Below are 22,361 nucleotides of genomic sequence, written 5' to 3' on the forward strand. Positions count from 1 at the left end.
CTCTTCTCAAGCTGTATGACCTTGAGCATGTTAATATCTGAAAACCCGAGTTCCCTTATCCATAAAGCAGGAATATTAGTTGCTACATGGCCTCCTCTGATTCCCCATTACCTACAGAAAGTCTAAACTCCTGGAAGGTTATTAGATATGGCCCTCGTCTAACTCACTGGACCCATTTCCACTTTGAATCATTTTCGGTTCTGTGAATAAATCAGGTATGTGGTAAGTGCTGTACTCTTTGCCTGGACATGCCCTTCTCACACTAATCCCCACTCCTGGAACCTAGCAAACTACTACGTATCCAGGTCCAAGCTCAGATGTCACAGTCTCTGAGAAGCCTGGCTGGCTTAGGTAACTTTCCCGTGACAGTGGAAACTGTCTTATCCTCAGCAGCAACACGGGACCTTGAGTTACATTTGTATTGACTGAAGGAAAGACGCAAGCAAGACACATTAAAGATGGTTTCCAAGAGCGTGTATTACACAGGTCTGAGTGCAAGAAATGGCAAACAACTGCTATGTTTGCTTTAAAAACTCATCGGGTGCCAATGCCAAGTCCTGATGCTTCTGAGGGCCCCCTGGGTCTCGGCCCTTCTGGAGTAGGCTGGGCCCAGACTCCTGGGTGAGGGGGCAGCTTTTGCATGGAACGTCCTGCCTCCTGTCACCTGAGGCATCAGGCACTTTGGTGATGCCCAGGGCTGGCTCCTCTTTCTCTCTTTGTGCACACTGAGGCTCCCATAGCCAGCTTTGGCTGGGAACCTCACAAAGTGGATGGGCCAGTCCAGGGGAACTGGGTGGCCATGACTTCCCCTCCTGTCTGGGAGACAGGTTTGTAGGGTGGACTGAAGTTGTGGCTTCCAAATCCTGGGAGCTGGCCAGCCCACCTTCTGTTGTTGCCCTTCTGCTTGGGGATGCCCTCTCAGGGCCCTTGATAAGGAATTTCCAGGACCATGGGCCCAGCTCTCCAGAAGTAGAGGCAGCGGAGCAACTGGTGGGGATGAGTCCTGAAGAGCTCTGACAAAGTGCTGTTAGTGCCTGGGTGTGGAGGTGCTGGGCCTTCCAGCAGCCTTCAGCGGGGATGGGGTCTGTGGGTCCAGCCCTACCCAGGCTGGGGGCTGATGACGAGGGGCTAGCAGCCTCTTCAAAGGCCTGTAGGATCCCAAGCCTCTTCTGGGGGACACTAGGGCCTTCCATTTTGGAAGATCCCAGTGTGACCCCTGTCAATAGGCCTGGGTCCCCTGGGCCCTGGCTCCTGCGGTCCCTGGGCAAGAAGGCATCCTCTTCCTCACCCTCTCTGGCTCCTCTGAGGGGTGGATCCTGGCCCACTTCTGGGTTAGGTACCAAGCTTGGCTCCTGTACACCTTGACTGTTCTCAGGCCCCTCATCAGTGTCATCCTCAGAAGAGTCGACCTCTCGGATGGCTTCTTGTTTCTGCAGTGACTCTCGCCGTTCAGCCCGGTCTTGGCGGAGGGTGCCTAGGGCCCACGAGGCAGCAGGCTGCAGCACTCCCTTCCCCGGCAGCGCCCCCTTCCCAGACAGCACACTCCTGGTCCCAACTACCTCCAGAGGGCTGACTTCCCTGGGTGGCAGTTCCTTCTTTAGCTCAGGGTGGGGCAGGTCAAGGCTATGTTTCCGAGAAGTGGCAAGCTTCTTCTCAGAAGCAGCAAGTGCAGCCGCTAGTTTCTCAGCTGACTGTACCCTCTTAAGTAGTGGTGAGCGGGGTGGCTCCGCGCTCTTGGGTCGGGAGAGTTGCCGGCCTAAGGGAGGCGACAAGTGAAGCTTGGTGGGGAAGGCCTGGGCTCCATGGCCAGACAGGGGTGATGGGGAACGCTGGGGTGAGGCTGCTGGTGGTGGAGAAGGGGTGTGGGCCAGGGGTGACAGCGGGATACTGCCCGCTGACTTGCGCCGTGGAGAGCGGTACTGGCGCTGGAGCTTGGGTGCCAGACCGTGCAGGGAGCTGGGCCGTGCGTGCCCGGAGCCGGCTGGAGAACTGGGCACGCTGGAGCTGGGGGAGCTGCTCTGTGATGAATTCCCCCCCACTATGCACAGACAGACAGACACACAGACAGAGGCAGAGCAGTTAGCTCTTAGAAGTAACTGAGGTACAAGACAGGGCTTAGCCCTGGAATGTCCCAGGATCATCAAGGTCACCCTATCAGTGAACCAGAGCCCAGGCTACAGAAATGAAGTCACCCTCCGCCCCTGTCACCTCCTCCCCAAGACTGCTGGACTTTCGGGGGTGGTTGGATGGGAGCTTCAACGTGGGACCAGTGGGAAGTACAAGGGCCCAGGACTTTCCTGTCTCCCAGGGGTTATCTCTGTGACCTGCAGGGAGCCCTTCGTACCTGAATGCACAGCATCAGGGGTCACCCGGTAGCCCTGAGTGGGAGATCGGGGGGAAAGGCTGTGGCTGTGTGTGGGAGAGCCTGGCCCACTCTCCCCTGATGACAAAGAACGGTTAAGGGAAGAAAGGCTGCGGCTGGTGTGGAGCAGGGAGGCCTGCTTGGTGATCTTCCGGAATAGGGAGCTCCTTTTTCTGCTGCAGAGATGAGAATCAAAGGCTGTCTGAGTTGGTGCCCAGGGCACAGGACACACTGGGCCCAGGGCCATGGTCCTCAGCACACACTAGCACCTAGGTGGCTCAGAGCTGAATCTGGCTCACCTTTCTTGCCCATCCTTGCCCCGGCTCCGCTTGCTCCTTCGGGCCATCTTAGCCTTGTAGCTGCCCTTCCGAGCTGGCCCCACTTTAATGGATGTGTTCTCCAGGGGAGTTGTTGAAATAGACACCTTGTTTCCACTCTGGGGAAAAGAACATGAGCCCAGGATAAGGCAGCTGCCATATTCTTGCCCCTGCCCCTCTCTCTGGGCATGGCTACCCTATAGCTCTAGCTTTTACCCCTGCCTCACCATATCTGAACCACAGACCTGTTTTCCCTCCTCAGATTAGGAAATGGCTCCAGCTGGAGCCCAAGTGGTTTGGGCTACAGACATCAGAGAAGAGACTCACATGCCTCCAGTCCTGCCCACAGCTCAGGGGCCTCGGTCAGTGAGGGTGCTGCCTTCCAGTGAAAACCCTATGCTATGGCCACACCCAAGTTGTGTGTGTATGTGCCGTGTGAGTGCATCCAACTCACCCACTGCCCCATGGCCAGTCACAGACCCAGCAAGGCTGGGGTCATTCAGGGACAGGTGGCACACCCAGCACTGACCTTCAGGATTAGCTCCACCACCTCTGTGTGCACCAGCCCGTGCACAGGCTCCCCATTGACGTGGGTGATGAGGTCCCCCTGACGAAGCCCTGCATCACTGGCTGGACCTCCGTCCTCCACGTGCTGTCCCAGGGAAACAACAGTCCTCAGCTTGGAGCCTGAGCATGAAGTGTTGGGCCTAGTTCTGCTCATCAAGCTGTGACCCCACCCCCCACCTCCCACTCTTTGCCCCCTGAGGGTAATGTGGGCAGGGACAGACAGGCCCGAGTAATGGGAAGGAAGAGGAGTAATGAAGCTGGGAGACAATAGGTCTAGATGGCCAGACATACCCACACCATGTGGTGCACAGTGTAGACGTCTGAGTCACCCATGTAGACACGGATGGCCCTCAGGGTGAAGCCATACTTCTTGCCAGCTCGGTGGATGATGATGGGGGGCCTTGAGCTGCTGAGGGCTGGCAAGAAGTCTCTGCTTGGAGAAGAGTCCCTGGATGACGGGTTGGACGACTGGGAATGTGGGGACATGGGGCTGGCCAGTGGAGAGCAGGTGTGGTGCTCTGGAGAAGGAGAAGCCAGGTCTTAGTGGTGCTCCAGCCCAGCCCCAGTCTCGGCTGTTGACCCCACACAGCTCTAGTCACAGAGCCTTCCCCACGGCCTCTGAGCAGCAAAGCCCTCTCATGTGCCCAGACCCGCACAGGCCCCAGGAGGTGAGGGGATGGCAGCGTTTACTGTGTGTTTACGTCTATGTATCAGGGACCACATAAGCTCTTCATATGTGTTTAAATGTCACAATTATCCTATGAGCTACCATTATTAATATGCACATTTTCTGGTGAGGAACTTGAGTTTCAGAGGGGTTATGCAACTTCCTCAAGGTCAAAGGCCCTTTAGTGATGGAGACAGGATCTGAATATAGCCCTCTGCCTCAGAGCCTACACTCGTTACACAGTGCTGTCTGCCTTCCGGTGCACGCACCCACAACCTCAGACCCCAGTGCATGCCATTAGACTTCTAGTCTCTTGCAGGGCCGCAGTGACACACTGTCTCCCGGATACCTGCTCAACACACAACACACAGACACACCTGCACGTGTAGCCCCCTGCCACGGGCCCACAGAGATTTCAAGGCTGTTCCTGTGGGTTTTATCTTAGTTCCCCGGGGGGCCTCACCCACAGGAATGAGGAGGGACAGGGCTGTGGCCGAGGCGGACTTGATCACTTTGTTGACGGGGCGAGCGGTGCGCTTTTCTATAGAGTCCCCAGAGAGCAGCCGGTGGCGGGCCCTGCGTACCGCCAGGTCACTGATGGCCTTGGCTGTGGCTCCCTCAGCCAGCTGTGGGGTCCCACGGCCTCCTTGAGTCTCCACAGCTGTGGGCCAAGTGAGCAGTGAGACCTGCAGTGCAGCTGAGCCTCCCCTCCCCGCTGTGTCCTCCAGCCTAGGCCCTCTGGGCACCTGCTGGTTCACACCTGGGCTGGAAGCACCGCTCTGGCCAAAAGGCTCTGCATCCAGCTTCAGCCGCCGCTCCACCAGCTGTTCAGGGGCAGGCGCAGGTCCCCTTTCTCCAGACGGGGGTGTCAGAAGCCATGCGCCCTCCTGCTGCTGCCTCCTGGGGGTGCCGCTGGCCTCCTCGGTGCCCTCAGGGAAGCGAGGTGCATCCAGGAGGCCTGAGCAGTGGCGTCGCACAGTCAGTGGAGGGCTCGAGTCACTCTCCGTGTGGGACGACTCTGACACCGACAGCCGCTTCCGTAAGCTGTGAGGCACAAGCCCAGGGGTGAGCTGGCTAGGCAGCCTCCCTCCTCCAGCCCAGGCTTCCTCAGGGGCTCACAGAGTTCTCCGTCCCAGAACCTTTCCCCTCAGACATCTCTCCAGGAGCCGGCCTCTCCCCACCACCTTCCTCCCGCCTGTCTGTGCTGCCCACCCTGGCCGAGCTCTGGGTGCTCACATCTCCGGGGAACCAATCACCCAGCCTCGGTCTCGGCCCCTCAGCCCTGCCAGGCCATCCGAGCGGTCCTCCTTCTCCTCGCTCAGGCTGCGCTTGGTGGGGGGCTGCGTCCGGCGCTCCTCGAGCAGGGAGAGCCGCTCCATGCTGCTGTACACCTGCCGGCACAGAAGACCTGCCAGGACGCCAATGACCACACCACCCGGGAGCGAAAAGGATCCTCGGCACCCGAAACTCACACATATGAGCTGGCTTTCCTCTTTTCTCCCCCATACGTACCAGTTGAATATTCCAGGAAACAGCTATTCCATGGGTCTGACCTGGCCTCTGCCCTGGCAACTCGTATGTCAGGGCCCTGAGTGATTCTAGAAGCATCTGTCATACGCAGGCCCAGCCCTTTTCTCCTCCTTCCCTAGAAGCAGCCCCATCACTTCCTCCGCAGGCGTGCCCCCAGCACATCCCTCAACAGTTCCTCTTCTCCCAGCTCTCCAGCGGGGCCTGCCTCAGTCTCACCTTGCTGAACCTTGGGGAGCAGGAAGAAAACTGGCGGATCTCAAGGCAGCCATCCTCACTCACTTCCTCCTCGTCCTCCGAGTCCACATGGTGGTATCGCTCTGAGCGGGCTGGGTCAGACATACAGGACAGTCCCTTTTCAGAGGCCCTGGTGGTGGCCTCCTTTGCCCCTACCAGACCTCAGAAGGGCCTGGAGAAGTTGTTCCCGATACCAAGTGCGGGGTGCACAGGTATTTATGGGCTCCTCCCCGTCCCACCACTGGCCTTACTGTCAAAGTAGCTGGTATCATCCTCCGACTCCAGCTGAGGAATAAATTCGGCCTTCTGGCGAAGAAGTCCTGTCCAGTCCAGACCAGTAAAGAATGGGTGCTGCTTCACCTCACAGGCACTGCCTGTGGACAGGGACGGTGTGGGAAAGGGGGGTGGGATGAGCTACAAGGAGTCCAGGCCAGCACGCCCAGTGAGAAACTAGGCCTCGAGGGCTGGGCCTGGGGGTCTCAGCTCCAGTATCTTCCTCTTCTGCCCAGGGAGCAGGGCCGAGTTTCAGGATCCAGAGGCACTGTCACACCGGGAGGTTATATGGACTCAGCCCTCCTCCTCCCTCTTCTAAGTGGTGAGAAAGGTGAGTGGGGCCTGTCCTACCTGTACCCAGTCTCTCCAGAGGGTTCTGGTGGAGCAGTTTAGACGTGAGGTCCTGAGCGTCCGGAGGCAGGGCATCATCTCCCTCGGGCCATACAATCTCATCTGAAGAGTCATTGGGGCAACGAGGAAAGGAGTAGGTGAAGGAAGGGTCTCAGAAGTTGTGGGCAGAGTGGGAAGATGGAGAAGAGGGTCCTACGATGTAAGAGTGGGGAGGCATAATGGGCCCAGCCCAGAGCCCATGAAAGCCTTGCCTGGGACCCACTCCGTTAAGTGGTATAGTTTCCTGTCCTTTTAGGGGGACCTCACACACCCTAGACCATGGCTTGCTCTTTGATCCAGGCTGGGTGCTGCAAAGCAGTGACCTCCCCTGCTCTGATATCCAGCTCAACCTGCCATTATACTCCAGACACACGCACACTCACACATACACAGGGGATGCACATAAACACCACAGGTCCCCCCATGCACACATGCGGGACCATGAACACAGACAGAACAAGCACTACATGTGCACACATCTAAGAGGCGAGCAAATCAAACACACACACACGAATTCAGAAGAAGAGCTCATAAGCCTCATGGGTGCATGAGCAAATTACATATGTGGATCCAGATTCTGTCTCTCCAGTGGGCCAGAGGGATGGTACTTACCACTGATCACTTGCCCAAAGAGCTCCTCCGGAGTGTCTCCAAAGAAAGGGACGCAACCCACGAGGAACTCATACAGGATTATGCCCATGGCCCACCAGTCAACCGGCTTCCCATAGCCCTGACGCAGGATCACCTCAGGCGCGATGTACTCCGGGGTCCCGCATACCTGGGCAGAGATGTGGGCTGGCTCAGTATCCTGAGGCAGCGCACTGGCAAGGCGGAGGGAGGGGTAGGGCTGTTCCCACTTTGGAAGTAGAAAAGTCTCTGAGTGAAGACTCAGCTCACTCTGGTTAAAGAGCAGGAGCAACAGGAGCCCCAGGGTACCAGAGTTGGAACTGTTGGTGGGGTGACTTCAAGTACTTCCTAATTAACCGAGACATCTAATTCTAGCCTGGAGCCACCACTCTCTGAGCCTTCAATGCCTCCTGGCATCTGGTCCCCATTATTGGCCTCCTGCCTCCAGCCTCCTTAAGAACAAGCCCTACAGTCACATGACTACAGCAAGGACTTGTTAACTGTCACAATCTGAAACGGCAAATCGGGGAATGTCCAGAGGCTACTCTCAGGAAGCTGGGCCGCAGTCCAGTGGAAACTTGGGGCTGTGTTCCAAAGACAGGAGGCACTGGGAGAGCCGACAGTTATATGACCTATTTTCTCCAAACCCTGAGGAGGCAGATGATTTTGGATTTTATGGTCATGTGATTCTCATGGTCCACCCTACTTTGCAAATGTGCTGCCTATCTCAGTGTCTCTTTTGCCTGGAACCAAAAGGTGGAAAAGACAGGCACTCCCAGTCTTAACATCTAGCTGCAAGGTAAGCATGTGGCCCCTAGTCCTTATTCTGAGGCCTGGAATTCAACCCCCAAGGTCTCAACCATCCTTCTTACCTGCTTGTCCAGGAACTCCCGAGCATCCTTTTCAATGTGGCCCTCATATAAGTTTGTAGTCAGACTCATGAGGCCAATTTTAGAAAGGCCAAAGTCAGTGAGCTTGATGTGCCCCATGGATGTAATCAGCAGGCTGGAAAAACAGAGAAACAAAAGTATGGAGTTATTTCCTGGTTTTCCAAATGTGCTGATTTTAGTATATGCCCAATTTTTCCACTCAGGCATCTATCTACAGGGTGGGACAGAGACTGGGTAGCTTCATTAGGGAGAAAGGCAGCTATGAAGGAATAATAGCTCTGGCTGTGTGAGTACTGCATTCTGCACAAGCAACTAACCTGCCTTTTGCCCACCCCCCATTCATGTTTGTTTATTGCCCTCAACTGTGTTCTGCATGGGGGGGGGGGGGCAGGTGTCAGCTGGCTGAGGACAGACTTTCTTCCACAGAGCAATCAGCCTCATCCCAAGGCTCCAGCCACTCCCAGTCCCCTCTCCTCACCCGGGTGGCTCACAACACCCCAACTCAGGGAGAGGGGAAAGGGCACAGCAATCTTATTCCATGTTCACGGTTGGTCTTGGGAGGCTTGGCTGGGAGAAACTAGAAATGAGTTCTCATGGAGAAGGTCTCCTCCTTTTCACATACTCTGCCTCAGCCACTTCATTTTTGTGCTGAAGGTTTCACCCTGCCTTTATTCTGTGATTCCCAAACCAGTATCTCTGGCTCTGACGTCTTTTAGGAGCTCCACGCCTACTAACTGCCAGATGTCTTACAGGCCCCATGAACTCAATCTGTCCAGAACAGGGTCATGCCTCCTAACTGGTCCTCTTCTCAGTGAAAAGCAGTGATTTCTGTTACCTACTGAGCTCTGTGAGAAGTGCCTTACTGATTATTTATAAAAATACTCTGGCTCATGAAAGGTCTTACAGAGTAACTAACACAACAAAGGTAGGTATTATCGCCAAGAGGAGGAACACAGGCTCGGAGAGGTTTACTTAACAGACCCGAGCTCACAGAGTTAACGAGTGGTCCTCAGAACTCAGGTCTGTCTAATACCAAAGCCGCGTTCCATTTCAGAGGCTTATCACCACCAGCCCCAAGCTGGAAATCTGGAAGTTATCCCAGATTCCTGCTTCCCCAGCCCAACCTTATCGTTTCCTTTCCACTTCCTGAGACTATCCCTCTTGTCTCCATTCTGACTGTGTTCCGGTGCAAGCCTTACGATGCCCCTGCCAGACCTTGCTGGCAACGTTCTTCGCATTTGGGGTGGTCAGGGGCTAGAGGACCAAGCCTAGATGGACACCCACATGAGCACTGTTTCCTAGCAGCCATTCTGGGATAGATTCAAACATGCTGTGTCTGGCTTCATTCATCTAGAGACCTAGGAGGGAGACCTTGGACAAGGGACCAGAGAGTAGGCCTACTTGTCAGGCTTGAGGTCACGGTGCACGATGCCATAGTTGTGTAAGTACTCCAGGGCGAGCACGGTTTCTGCAAAGTACAGGCGCACCATGTCCACAGGCAGGGCCCCGATGTTCTTCAGCAGAGTGGCACAGTCCCCTCCTGCAACAAGCCCAGGCCACCATGAAGGAAGGACCCAGAGCCCTGCTGTAGATGCTCTAAGGGGCCCAGGGGAGACAGCCTCCCAGGATACCCTGGTTCTACAGACTGTGATCCAAGCCCCTTTGCTGCTGCTGTGGGTGGGACACACAGAGTGGAGGGAAGTAGGAGGGGAGGGGGCCTATCAGTGGCTCTCAGAGAGGGAGGGAACCCAGGCCTCCATGCCTGTAAGCTGACTTACAGGGATAGGACTGTTATTTTAGGATGGGAAGCCTGCTTATTGTAAACATATCTGGCTGAGACTTCAGAATTTGTTCATTTATTTCCTTCCTGTTGGCTCTTCTTCAGTTTTTCAGTAAAGTAACATTGTATACTCCCCACAGATACCCAAAGAATTTAAAGGGGAGTTTTGTTCAGCTTCAACTTCAAGACTTAGGCAAAATATCCCTGGAAGCTGTACACAGCGCTGAGAAGGGGACAGGGAAGGACACTGGCAAAGCTGCTGCCCTCTCCAGAGCTGTGTCCAATGATACTCTTCTACTCCATCCCCAGAGCATCTTGTGTGGTCCTAAGGGCTGTCTCCTTCAAAAGCCATCAGCCAGGGCAATGGCTTTTCTTTCTTCTGAGGGCCTAAAATGCAATCCTCTCAGCATCCATCCCTTGGCTTTGGTGGCTCTGCCACCTCCTTTGTTTCTGCCTGGCACCAGCAGTGGAAGCTATGCAGGCTTTGGGGTACAGGAATTACAGCTGTGGGACTGATGCACCCTGTCCCAGAGTGCCTCTCTCATTGCACCTGACAGGGGCAGCCTCATGGCAGCTCCTGCTCCAGAAGCCTTATCATAGGAGGGGCAGGGAGGCCTGTGCCCACTGCAGCCAAGTGGTCTCTGAGATCCTAAGGCAGAAACCAATGACAAAGACAGATTGGGAAGCTGGGCCCTGAAACTTCACCCCTATACAAAGCTGTAGGCCTCTGCTCAGACTGGGCCTTGGCCTCCATGGTAGGCCACGTTTCCCCTGGTACCTTCGACATACTCCATCACCATGCACAGGTGGCGCTTGGTCTCAAAGGAGCAGAACATGCTGACCACAAAGGGGTTCTCAGCAAAAGTCAGTATGTCTCGCTCCACGAAGGCCTGCTGGATCTGGTTCCGCAGGATCAGGTTCTGCTTGTTGATCTTTTTCATGGCAAAGCGCTGCCGGGTGGACTTGTGCCGCACCAGGAATACAGCCCTGGAAAACACAGCCCATCCCGCCCCACCACGGCCCTCAGTGCCTGAGTGGTCTCTACCATCCTGAGCCTGGATGGTCAAACTGCCTCTTCTCACACCTTATAAACGCACAGAACAAAGGAGCAGGGGGTACTTGTCAACGAGAGGGATCTGAGCCCCCTGCCCAGAGAGCTCTTCAATTTTCTGATATACAAGTCCTGAGGACACAGCTCAGCCCTTCCTCAGAGCTCAGCGAGAGGAGGAGTGCCACCAAGAGGAGAGGGACCCTGTCTGGGAAAGAGCTGTGCTCACACGTCAGAGGGAACTCAACTCTTGCCTCTCTAGGAGGCTTTGGGGAGGGAGAGGGTCCACCCTGAGGCATCTGCAGCCTGGAGGATCGGGCATCAGACATTTCTAGAAGGAAGAGCCCAAAGGCTGACTTGGCTCTAGTCTTGGCCACACCCTGGACCCTGCCTTTACCCATAAGCGCCATTGCTGATGAGCTTAATGGTTTCGAAGTCCTCTTCAGAGGGTGTCTTCTTAGATGTCAGAGAAGCCCCACGGCCCTAGGAGACACGGGAAAAGGCAGGAGGCAGGAATGCTTCTCAGAGCCCACGTGCTTAGGGAAGATATGACCCCAGCATCCGCTCAGCTCTTCGCCCTGCCGCAGCCTCCTGCTCATTCTTCCCCAGCAGCTGAATGAGTTCTCAGACAGTGTATGCAGCCACCCACTCCCCCATCCCTCCTTCAGACACACACAGGCCTCACAGCCCTCTGCCTCATAGGGCCCAGGCCCAGGACTTGGGCAGGAGCTCAGGATCTTACCTCAACTGAATCATCTGTCTCCGGTGTGTCAGGACTGTCATAGCTGCTTAACTGGGCCATTTCTAGAAACAAAGCAAGGACACAAGAGAAAAGCGAGCGTGGCAATGTCAGACATCTCAGCAGTCCACTCATATCACATGACAGGTGTGTGTAAGGTAGGCACTAATGCTTTCCGCATCAGTCTGGGAGGCAAACCCAGTCCTGCAGCTCTAGCCTTGGTGCAGGCACAGCTTTTGGGCTTATTTGCCAAGTAATATTGCCACTTCTATTTCTAGAAGTCCAGTGCCATTCAGAAGGTCTGGCAAATTCTATAAAGCTTCTCTCAAACTTGGGACAATGGAAAATAGGGCCTAAAGCTGGGCTATTGGTCCCCACCCTGCAGGCCAAGACACTGCTTTGCCAGATGGCGTCAGGAAGCAGGAAAGGCAGGAGTGGGACGCTAGAGACTAGGGACTTGGAAGCCCACCACTCATGAGGGGCTCAGTGTGAAGCCCCAAAGAATGGAGAGATCTTCTAAAGCCCTGAACAGGGACCACCCCAAAGACACAGGAAGACTTGTAAGGCGGCAGCAGGAGAAGCAAGCATGCAGAGGAGGGGACCATTTTTGAAAATGCGATTGTGGTCCTTTGTGTTGATCTCTTTTGACCTTAGGCTCTAAATCCAACTGAACTGGGCCCAAGGCAATCCAGTTTGGGTTATCTAAGGAGCGGCGGTTTTGTGACAGAGAACACAGAGTTCCACCATAACCCACAGGCTCCCGATGCTGTGTTGTATCCATGCCCAACTAAGCCTCTTCTCCAAGTGGCGTCCCTGCTGTTAGGGCTTGTAGGCTGTGGGGCCTCTTTGCAGCACCAGGCCGCATGCTCACCCTCTAGTGGATCCCGTGTGAGGCCCAGTTGGCTAACGATGTAGCGGGGAATGTCACATTTAATCCCTTGTCCCTCTTTGGCGTGGCCCTCAGCTGCTTCTAACAGGTGGTAGAACTCTTCAGGGTCAAACTCCTGTACCAGGGAGAGAGGTAGTCAGTGGTGAGAGCTATAAGCAAAGGCTGCTGGCATCTCTGGTTTTACAGCATATACCCAGAGTGCGATGAACAAGACAACTTCCTCTTTGTGATGGACACCCCTACCCCTGAATCCTAAGAAACATCATGATACAGGGATCAGGAGAATGGGGACAAAGCTGCCTCACAGGTCACTTCCAGACCGGACATCCCAAGTATCTGCTGTCTTTATAGCAATAAGAGCCAGAGCTTTTGGTTTCAAGAGAGCTCAGCCTATTCACCTGGTCCAAAACCTTCCGCCAGACAGACATGGTACCGTCAGGTATGTCCCCGCACCCAGCACAGAGGGGCAGTCCTGGCGCAACCTCAATCACGTTTCACAGCCCTGGCGGTACACACACGCCTTCAGATATCTGCTGTGTGCTGGGGCTGGAGAGCCATGTGAACACGGCACAGAAGTCCTTGTCCGCTGGAGCAGGTAATAATGAGGGACCCACTTACTGAGTGTCTACTAAGTGACACACTCTGGGCTGAACCCTGATAATACCTGTGACCCTGGTGAGGAAATCAAGGCTCACAGATGCATGGACCTGTCCATGGCCACAGAGGTAGGAAGGAAAACGAGCACTCAAACCCAGGCCTGACTCCAAGCCCCTACTGAACAACAGACTTCACGTCTTGTGGGAGAGGACCCTGCTCAGCACAACCCCAGCCTCCTCTGCGTTCTTCACCTCTGGTCTCACTGTTTTGGAGAACTCTACCAATGTCTATTTGGATAAAATCTAAGCCAGACTGGAAGTCCTTTTACCTTCTTCTTCTTGTCTCTCAGTCTCTGCCTAGTCAGAATGTCTACCTCATAGCCCCGCTACCCACCTCCTCTTCTCTGCTCTCCCATCACTGTCCTAGCTTGGGGCGCTTGTCTCTCTCACGGGGGTCATGTTAAGCGCCTCTGCACTGATTTCCTGGCTCACCCTGCCTTCTTTTCCAATTCACTATGCAGGCTGCAGCCAGAGTATCTTCTTTAGGACTAAATCTGATGGAGTATTTACTACTCAGAAAGAAACAAGAACAAATTAGACACATGCAATAACATAATAATAACATGAATTACATGAACCTCAAGAAAATTATGCTGAGTGAAAGAAGTCAGAACATACTATGTGATTTAATTTATATGAAACTGTACAAAAGGCAAACTTATCCATTGTGAAAGAGCAGATACGTGGTTGCCCGGGAGTGGGAGGCAAGGTGGGAAGGGGAAAGGGACTGACTGAAAAGGCACTCAAGGGAACTTTTTGAGGTAAGAAAACGTTTTCCATCTCCACTGTGTGGTGATTATACAGGTGTCTATTTGTTAAAACTCATGGAACTGTATACTCAAAAGGGGTATATTTTATTATATGTAAATTATACCTTAATAAAGTTAGTTTAAAAAAGGTAAATCTGACCATGTCACATTCTCACCTAAACTTTCTGTCGGCTACAAGTGGCCAAAGATACATGCAAACTCCTGAGACAAGGGCCCAGCACTCCCCACGATCTCGCATGGCCTACCCCTACACCCGGGGTTTATCCCTCCTAACTCCTCAAACAGCCCCAGTACTCTATCAAACGCCGTTTCTCATGGCCCTCCCCTGGCAAACTCATAGTCATCCTTCAAATCACTGAATCAGCTTCACGTTCCCCAGGGCACGGAACGTCCGCCCTGAGGAGACTGGAGCACCTCCTTCACCACGTCCCTGTTGCACCTTGTACTTTCCTCAGCTGCAACACTTCTTGCAATATTGTAATTATTATTTACACGTTTCCATGCCTTACACCTACAGCACTAAAAGACAAAAACCTAACTCTGCTACAGAGGTGGCATCGGGCCCCTGCTTTGTTCACATCTGGGTCTCCAGTGTCCAGCATGAAGTAGGTACTCAGTACAGTGTCGCTGAATGATCAACTGAAGAGAGGACTCAACCTGTGCGAATGAAACCGGCCTGTGCTCCTAACACGCAGGGCCCTCACTGGCCTGGGGCCTGCCCAGTGCAGCGTGGGCAGACTAATTCTGGTCCCTGACACCCGCCTCAGGGGCACCCACTTTTCCTCCCAGGGCCTCCTTGGTCTCCTGGTGTTGCGTGTCATATTTAAATAAGGACTTCAGCAGCAGAAATGGCCGTTTGGCTGTGGCAGAGTACTTCCTCCAGAACCCCCCCCCCCCCCCCCCCGCTCCCTGGCCTTCAGCACCCCCACCAATCTTCGCAGAGCCCACTCACCAGGCACTCCAGGAGGCGTGCTGGGCGGGCAATGACAATCATCAGCTTTTTCACCAGCTGCATCACAAAAGCCACTTCTGAACTCTCTGAGCGCTCGTGAGCCTGTAGAGAAGACAAAGGCTGCTTAAGCCATCCACGGCCCAGTGTGGCTGAGAGAAGCAGGACCGAGCTGGGCAGAGCTGACTCTAAGGACAGACACTGGAAGCACAGAGAGCTCTACAAAGCGAAGACTTTGGAGAGGGCCAGTGGCTGTGCGAGGGAGGAGGCTGCTCCCCTTTAGAACACTACCTGACACCACGAGACGTCACACAGAGGCACAGCTTCACCTGCTCCTCCATCCAGCAGGCCACACTTACCCTCCGGGCCCCAGCTCAATGCGTGGCTCTCAGTGGAGCCTTCATGGACGTCACTTTCCACCACAAACAGACTGCAAGGGACAGAAAGACCTCAAAGCAAGGAGACTGATGCGACCAGAAGGGATTCGGAAAGATCACTCCAGCTGCAGTGTGGATGGAGCACTAGAGAGGGCAAGCCTAAAAGCAGGAAAACCCACGAACAAGCTACTGCAACAGTGCAGATGGGAAAGGCATAAATCAAGGCAGTAAGAATGGAGAGAAGTGAACAGACGGGGCCATTTCAGGGTAGCCCTGAGGGGTGAAAGAGGCAGGAGGAGAAGGATAAGTGCAACTACAATTTTAGGGAAATTTCATTTAAGCCATAAATGAAATAGGAAATTAAGAAGATAAGCAGTTGAGGTGAGGATAGGCAGAGAACATATTCCCTTTGGTTTTAAAGAAAAAGCAGGTAGGTGAAAAAGATAAGTTCCATTTTGGACTCACAGAGTTTGAGGTACCTCTGCTAGATACTTTCTCAGGTATCTGCTCAGCCCAACAGTCTTTCTCTTTTTTATAGAAACTGCTCTTGACTTCTGGAGCCACATTTGTATTGTGTGGCTGAACTTACCCTCCCACCTCCAATAGCTGACCAGAGTGGATTATTTTCCTAGGAACTTAAAAATGGATTGAAAGACAACTGTTAATATCAATGTGACAGGACTGTATAAGCCATCCTTGGGTGAAAAGGATGGTCTACCAAAGAGACAAAAGAAGCACAGAGGAAAACACCGATCAGAGAAGGCAGGCGAAGGCTTCCTGGGCCTTCCTGGGCTTTCTAGCTCTGGTCCCTTCTTAAAGCCTGGTTGCATTTCTGTCTTCAATTCTCTAAGACCCATCTTTTCAATTTTTATAATTAGTTTCACTTTCCTGCTTAAACTGCTCTGAGTTGGCTCTTTACTACTTGCAACAAGGAATACTAACCAAGGTGGGAAGTGGAGAAGGAGTCCAGTAAACAGCTGGGGGCACTGAACTCAGGAGAACAGGGCAGGAGGTGGAGGGGAAGCAGCCACAGGCGGGACCCTTAGTGGATGGATGACAACTGAAGACACGGGACCTCATGAGGCTGATCAGAGACCATGAAGAAAGGAGAAAAAGGGGCACGGATGCTCAGGAGGGTGCCCTGGGGAACACCAGCATTTACGAAAAGGAATTTGTGAAGGGTCAGCAAGACGGCAAGGCTGGAGAGAAGTGCCATGACAACCGGAGAAAACAGGTCAAGGAGAGGTACTCACTGTGTAAACCTCTGATAAGAGGTGAAGAAAGATGAGGACTGAAAGAAGTCAGAGGATTTGGCAACTTTGGCCTGAAACAGTTTTAGTGCAATAATGGGAAGGGAAAGTAGAAGGCAGAAGACTGATTAGTGAATAGGTTGTAAGGAAAGAAAAGTAGCAAATGAGGATCATTTAAAAAAATTGGTTGTCAAATGGAGAGGGGCTGGGCACTTGGTGTAATCTTGTTTATTCTTTTAAAACTTAGCCCGAATATCAACTCTGTGAAGCCCGTCTAAGTCCCCTGTCCCCAACACACACCACACACACACACAGACACACACACACACATACGAAGAACAAGAAAAAAGGGCTCCCTTGTCTACGTTCTCCTGGCTATTTGCTCACAGCACATGGTCCCAGCACGTCGTTTTATAACTGTCTGTCTCTACAGCTACACTGTAGGGCCTTGTAAGGCTATGTCTTTCCTCTTCTCTTCCCTCACGTACTACACCTAGTGTAGGTGCCTCTCACATAGCAGGCGTCAGTGTTTGTTGATTAAGCGTTTGAAAGTGTATGTTAGGCTCTTGAATAAGAAACCTGGGTATGGGTTCTAGCTCTGCTACTCAAGAAATGAGTTACCTTGGACTAACTTAGCCCCTTTAAGGTTTGGTTTCATCATCTGTTTATTTATAGAGTAAAATAACCATACCTTCCTAACAGTGTTGTTGTAAAGATTAAATTAGATAATGAGATAACACAGTGTCTAGCACGTATTAAGTGCTCTATAATTGATGTTTATTATTTTAAATGTAAATCTTACACCATTTTAAAATTTAAAACCATTCAATAATTCCCTATTGCCTTCATGATAAAATCTAACCTCCTCACAAGGCCCTCAGCCTTTGAGTCCTGAGCCCCACCCCAGGTCTAACTCTTCAAATTCACCTACCAATGTTTCCCTGCAGCCATTCTTCACTCTAGTCATGACACACTAATTCACCTGCAATTCCTGGAATGTACCAAGTTCCTCTGCACCGCTGAGAGGTTGCTCACATTGCTCCCTAGGTCTAGTGAACTCCTCCTACTCGTCAAGACAACTTTCCCTGAACTCTCCATGCAGAGTCAGCACATCCTCCTCTGTGCTCAGAACTGACCTCTATTTAGTGCTCATCAATTACACTTCTGTAATAAACAGAAGTGAGATCATTCATACAGAGTGCTCAGTGTGGGGTCTGGCACATGGCACACTTCAACGATAGCTGTTATTTTTACTTTAATACGTGTTGATGGGTCTGTAACTTCAGGAGTCAATAGCAAGTTCCTTGAGTCAGAACCTGCACTGACCTTTTTTTCTGCATTCCCAGGGCCAAGGAAATTAGGCAACAGAGGAATGCACTGGCTTCATGCTCAGTACTCTTCCTGCTGTGCCAAGTACCCTACCTAGGCAATGCCTCTGGGAAAATCCTGAAGGTTCTGGGCAAGGCTCTGATTTCAGTATTTCATCAATCTGAGAAATGCAAGCACTGCTGAAAGTCACTCTGGTTGATCCTTCACCTGCCTCAATCCTTGACTCCTATCCATTGTTGAACTGTTAAGAAAGTTATTCTTGAACAGAGGCAAACAGCTGTCAGTGATTTTCATAGGACTTTAGCTTTTTAAACTCATACTTCTACAATGTTTGAATTTAAGTATTACTTTTGAAATCAGAGAAAAACATTTTTGAGGAAGGAAGTAATTTTTCATCTGTAAATCAAAACCTTTCTCATTGTAACTCTTGTCCGCTGGGCTAGTATGCCTTTTAGGGGACAGAGAACAAGCTGCTACCTATTACATGAGAAATCTTCCAATATTTGACAGCAATAAACATTGTCACCTTTAGCTATTCCTTTGCTAGATTCAACTGTTTCCTAAATTAAAAAACATAAGAAAACAAAAAAACCTTTCTGCTCCTAATTTCTAGACTGATACCCTGAGGCCCTGTTTGATCAGTAGCCTGGGCTCTCAGCTCACTTGGTCCCACACCAGTGTGAAGTCGTGAGTCTGGAGGCAACAGGGGTCTGGACTGGGAACTACTCTAGTGACACGCAGAGCCCTGGGGGAGACAACACATCTCCTCTCCCCTAAACTGTGCTAGTGGTGTGATACGGGCAACTGTGATCCAAGTGGGAAGGCAAATGAACACTTTATTGGAGAGGCGGGAGGAAAGCCAACACTGAAGCACGAAGTGGTATGAAGCACTTGACCACCCCTAGATTACTCTGCCCGGAGATGTGTCACACTGGGGAGGATCAGGTCTCCAAGCACATCAGTCCCTACTAGGGAACTTCTCACCAGCAAACAGATAAGCCCGGAGTGCGATCCTTGGGCCTGCTTTCCCTTGGCTGAAGAGAAGCAGTCTGAAGGTTCTGCTTCCACCAAGCTTCTACTAGAAGAGAGCCCACTACAGCCACTGGGGCCACCTTCTGGCTTTGGGTTATAACTCCTCTAGTTATATATTTATGAATACTACTAATATTGGCACCTCAGACAGAGTAACTGGACTTAGAAAAAGAAGGACCCACAGCACTGAGTTCTTCTGATACCAATCAGGCTTCTCTCAGTAATGCAGGGGCCTGAGGAAAAACCGACATCCACCAGCACCACACATGGGGTGTGCCCCACACCCCAGCAAGGAGGTGGCCAGCAGGCTAAGAAGGCTGGGAACACCATGAATGCCTTACTCTTAGCTTGGGACTCAAACCCCACCACTGTGTGGAGGATTCACCGGAGTTCCATCAGACACTCACATCTTGCAGAAGTTTTTCTAAATTCTCTTGAAGCTCGTAGAAGTAGTGTGAGGTAATGAGGCCACTCCGAGATTTATCCAGGCAGTCTCGGGCCATCTCAATCACCTGATGATGGATAAAGCTCAAGGTTCCATCTGCCAAGGGCAACACACTGTCTGGAGTGTTGGAGGAAATGAACTCTGCTAGATGCTCTTCCATTTGTGCGGTGGCCTGTGAATCAAAGTAGGACAAGTGACTCTTCCCCTCTAATCCAGCTCAGCTGGAGCTAAGCCTGAGGGCCTGGTAATAGCTTAAGGATGGGCTCCGTGATCCTCATTTCCTGATGCTGCATTTGGGGAACCTGATGACTGGAGATGTGAAAGATCACCTTCAATCAAGTTAAGACATTATAATCAAGGCCCTCTCTCTCCCAGCCTCGTCCACCTCCCCACTGCTGAAGGGGCACACTCTCCTGCTCTGCGCACAATGAGGTTCTGTTCCCGGCCTTCATCACGTGGCCTCACATCTCTGTCTGTTTATGCTGTTCCCTGTGTGTAGCTTTTTCACTCTGCCAAGCATGCCTGGCAAATTCCTCCAGATACCCTTTCTCTGGGGAGTGGAGAAACAGAGGATCTGTAAATATAGTCCCCAGACTCAAAGTCCTCTGCTGCCCCCCTCTTCTCCAGCAGTCTGGAAGCCCCTGTGCTGTATCCTTCTCCTCCTCCTCCCCTCCTAAATTGCCTCTCCACTGCCCCCACCCCCACCTCCGCCTCCGCCCTGTGCAGCTCCTGGCTTCCCACATGGGATGGCTGCAAGCAGCAACCTCAGAGGCATTACTAGTCTCCTTTAAAATGGACCCTTACCTTGGGGAATCTTTCTTTGTATACATGATTCATCATTATTATTTCACTGTCAAAGGAAACTGGTGACCGTCCAGGACTAAGTAAGAAAGAAACAATTGTGTTACATTAGTGCCATGGAACCACAGAGGAGAAAGATGCCCATCTCAGAGCCCCTGCCCGCCCGCTGTCTGCAGCAGCCACACACTTCCACCTTAAGGAGTGCTAAGTTCCAGAGCTCTCCTTGTTCCTGAAGCTGCCACCACACCTTGTTCTGCTCAAAATGGTGCCATCTTGAGCTAGGCTACCTTCCTGTAAGAGGCCTGGCCTTCACCAAGACCTCTGCCAGGGCCTGAAAAGGCCTAGAAAGGAGGAGACCATTCCTGAGGCCACTGGTGGCTCTTCCAGGATCACCTCCCTCAGAATAGGACTCTCTGGTCTTCTTTGTTTTTGGCCAGTGGGGTTGGGCATACCCTAGCACGTTCCAGGAATCAAATTATATCAAACCACCAATAAACAACCGAAGGGAAACGGTGTATATCTAACTTTTTCCAAACAAGCTACAGCCAATGAAGCTAACTTAGGCTCTCAACTGGGGGATGGAGGAGGCCAGTCCAGTCTGTAGTGAATTATAAACCTGGGTCATCTAAATCTTCCCCTTTGGCCCATGTGTGGTTACATCCTCTTAATGGATTTCAAAGTTTGAGCCGCACAGCTGAATGGCTGTTTGGGTCCTGCCCAGGGTGGTGCCCTGACACGTGATTCCAGCTGAGCTAAGTTCGCACTGTTCCTCTCTGCCCCTTCTCCCTGCAGCGGGCCATGGTCTGCCTGCTGCATTAATGCACATCACCAACCATTTCAAGAGTAATCTTCAGGGAGTTCCCTGAGGTACTGTAGTCCTCTCAACCTCAAATGGCCTAAAAGGTGCCCCTGTTTCTGTGTGGACTGAGGGCACCAAGATTAGGCATTCCTCTATGTGAGACAAAGGCACTTGGCGCCATTCTCACTCATGTGTATGTCTGACCCTTTGACCTGCAGTCCCAGTCATTATCTTCATCAGTCTGAACTTGAACCAGTCTTTGTTGTCTGGCTCCATTCACTCCCTGACACTCAACAGTGCCAACATTACCTTGAGGGATTTCTTTCTAGGAGGCACCGTTCCTCTGGGCTCCCACCCTGAACATATTAGCCAACTTATTATTTCCCAGGGACCCTGGAAAGCTGAGCTCAGTTGTTAAAGCCATCCTCGTTTAAATCTTTACCTATTCCTTAACCTGGAATTTTGGCACAGATTTACCACCCAATGCCAAAGAGAAGAGCTGGTTTACTCTATGGAATCCACAGATAAATCAGCTGTTAAGGTTTGTATGGTTTGATGAGCCCAGGTGATTCAGGGAAATGAGACAGATTCAGATGGGCATATAGTTCTGTTTCTGAAATGGGCTTCGTCCCCGAGTCATCCACAAGTGTCTTCAGCAGCAACTTTTTTAGTTGGCCTAGTTCACATATCCTGGGCCTCCAGGTTCTCCAGCCAGGGAGCCATTAGAATGGATGGTACTATCACTCTCCTTTCACTGAATGGAGTCCAAAGTACATTTCTACTGCCGACTACTTTCAAAGGGAAAAAACGTGACCACTTGACAGCACCTATCTCCTGGGGTGGCAGGTTGAGCTGCACTTGAAGCCAAAGGGCTTGAGCTTCACTGGGCTTGACTCATTCAAGCTATGCCCATGTGCCAGGCCAGGGGTTGGCAAACTGGCCCACAGACCAAATCTGGCCTGCTGCCTGCTTTGATAAATAATGTTTACATAATGTCTGCAGATGATTTTGGACAGAGTAAGTAGCTGCCAGAGATGGTATGGCCTACGAAGCCTAAATTATTCACTACCCTGCCCTTTATGGAGTAAGTTTGCTGACTCCCATGCTGTGCAGACAAGCTGAGCTCCACGGGTCCGGGGCTGTGCGCAGAGAGCACCCTCACCTGAGGCTGCGGGAGCGGGGCCGCAGGGCTGGGGACTGCCGGCCCTCCTCATCGGGCACACTCTCTGTGCTGAAATGCTTCGTCAGGAAGTGCAGCTCATCAGCTGTAGGCTGGAAGGGCAACTGGTGCAGCTTTTCCTGCGAGGAGCATGATGACTAGAGGGGACAAAGTTAAAGAGAGCATTAAAGACACTCCGAGGCAGTCCAGGAGCGGAGAAGTTCTAAAAATGGTCAGCGGCTCCCCAGTCAGCACAAACCTGGCCAGCCCACAGCAGGCACCTTCCTCGCTCCCCCTTAAGCCTCCACTGTGCACCATCCCATTCATCTCCACCTTTCAGAGCCCTCAGTCCCAGCGAAGCCAAGATAATCTTGTCCTTCACAAGTCTTGCAGGGGGTCAGACCCAGACGTTCAGGAGGTGTGAGAGCTGCCTAATACCTAGGGAGCCTCCTTACATGGCAAGACACAGACGCTCTGCACG

General features: G+C 52.3%; 1 protein-coding gene across 6 annotated transcripts in view; it reads right to left on the bottom strand.

The window, feature by feature from the left end:
* Window positions 1-459: 459 nt before the first annotated feature.
* Window positions 460-22,361, bottom strand: part of MAST2 (microtubule associated serine/threonine kinase 2) — a 174,904-nt gene continuing 153,002 nt past the window's right edge. For 4 of the 6 annotated variants that reach the window (XM_074376550.1, XM_074376549.1, XM_074376554.1 and 1 more), the window contains 22 exons: window positions 21,884-22,038; window positions 19,926-20,001; window positions 19,084-19,293; window positions 14,692-14,793; window positions 12,296-12,428; window positions 11,428-11,489; window positions 11,083-11,168; window positions 10,416-10,624; window positions 9,259-9,397; window positions 7,840-7,972; window positions 6,953-7,118; window positions 6,302-6,403; window positions 5,929-6,051; window positions 5,660-5,769; window positions 5,150-5,304; window positions 4,674-4,957; window positions 4,377-4,574; window positions 3,538-3,764; window positions 3,209-3,331; window positions 2,662-2,798; window positions 2,345-2,538; window positions 460-2,038 (listed from right to left, as the gene is read on the bottom strand). In XM_074376550.1, the coding sequence (XP_074232651.1) occupies window positions 516-2,038; window positions 2,345-2,538; window positions 2,662-2,798; window positions 3,209-3,331; window positions 3,538-3,764; window positions 4,377-4,574; window positions 4,674-4,957; window positions 5,150-5,304; window positions 5,660-5,769; window positions 5,929-6,051; window positions 6,302-6,403; window positions 6,953-7,118; window positions 7,840-7,972; window positions 9,259-9,397; window positions 10,416-10,624; window positions 11,083-11,168; window positions 11,428-11,489; window positions 12,296-12,428; window positions 14,692-14,793; window positions 19,084-19,293; window positions 19,926-20,001; window positions 21,884-22,038 (4,647 nt within the window). In that variant the 3' untranslated portion in view covers window positions 460-515. The remainder of the gene's footprint in view (window positions 2,039-2,344; window positions 2,539-2,661; window positions 2,799-3,208; window positions 3,332-3,537; window positions 3,765-4,376; window positions 4,575-4,673; window positions 4,958-5,149; window positions 5,305-5,659; window positions 5,770-5,928; window positions 6,052-6,301; window positions 6,404-6,952; window positions 7,119-7,839; window positions 7,973-9,258; window positions 9,398-10,415; window positions 10,625-11,082; window positions 11,169-11,427; window positions 11,490-12,295; window positions 12,429-14,691; window positions 14,794-19,083; window positions 19,294-19,925; window positions 20,002-21,883; window positions 22,039-22,361) is intronic. The other 2 variants (XM_074376553.1, XM_074376551.1) reach the window with 2 other exon arrangements.

The sequence above is a fragment of the Camelus bactrianus genome, chromosome 13, assembly GCF_048773025.1.
Source record: "Camelus bactrianus isolate YW-2024 breed Bactrian camel chromosome 13, ASM4877302v1, whole genome shotgun sequence".
Lineage (NCBI taxonomy): Eukaryota > Metazoa > Chordata > Mammalia > Artiodactyla > Camelidae > Camelus > Camelus bactrianus.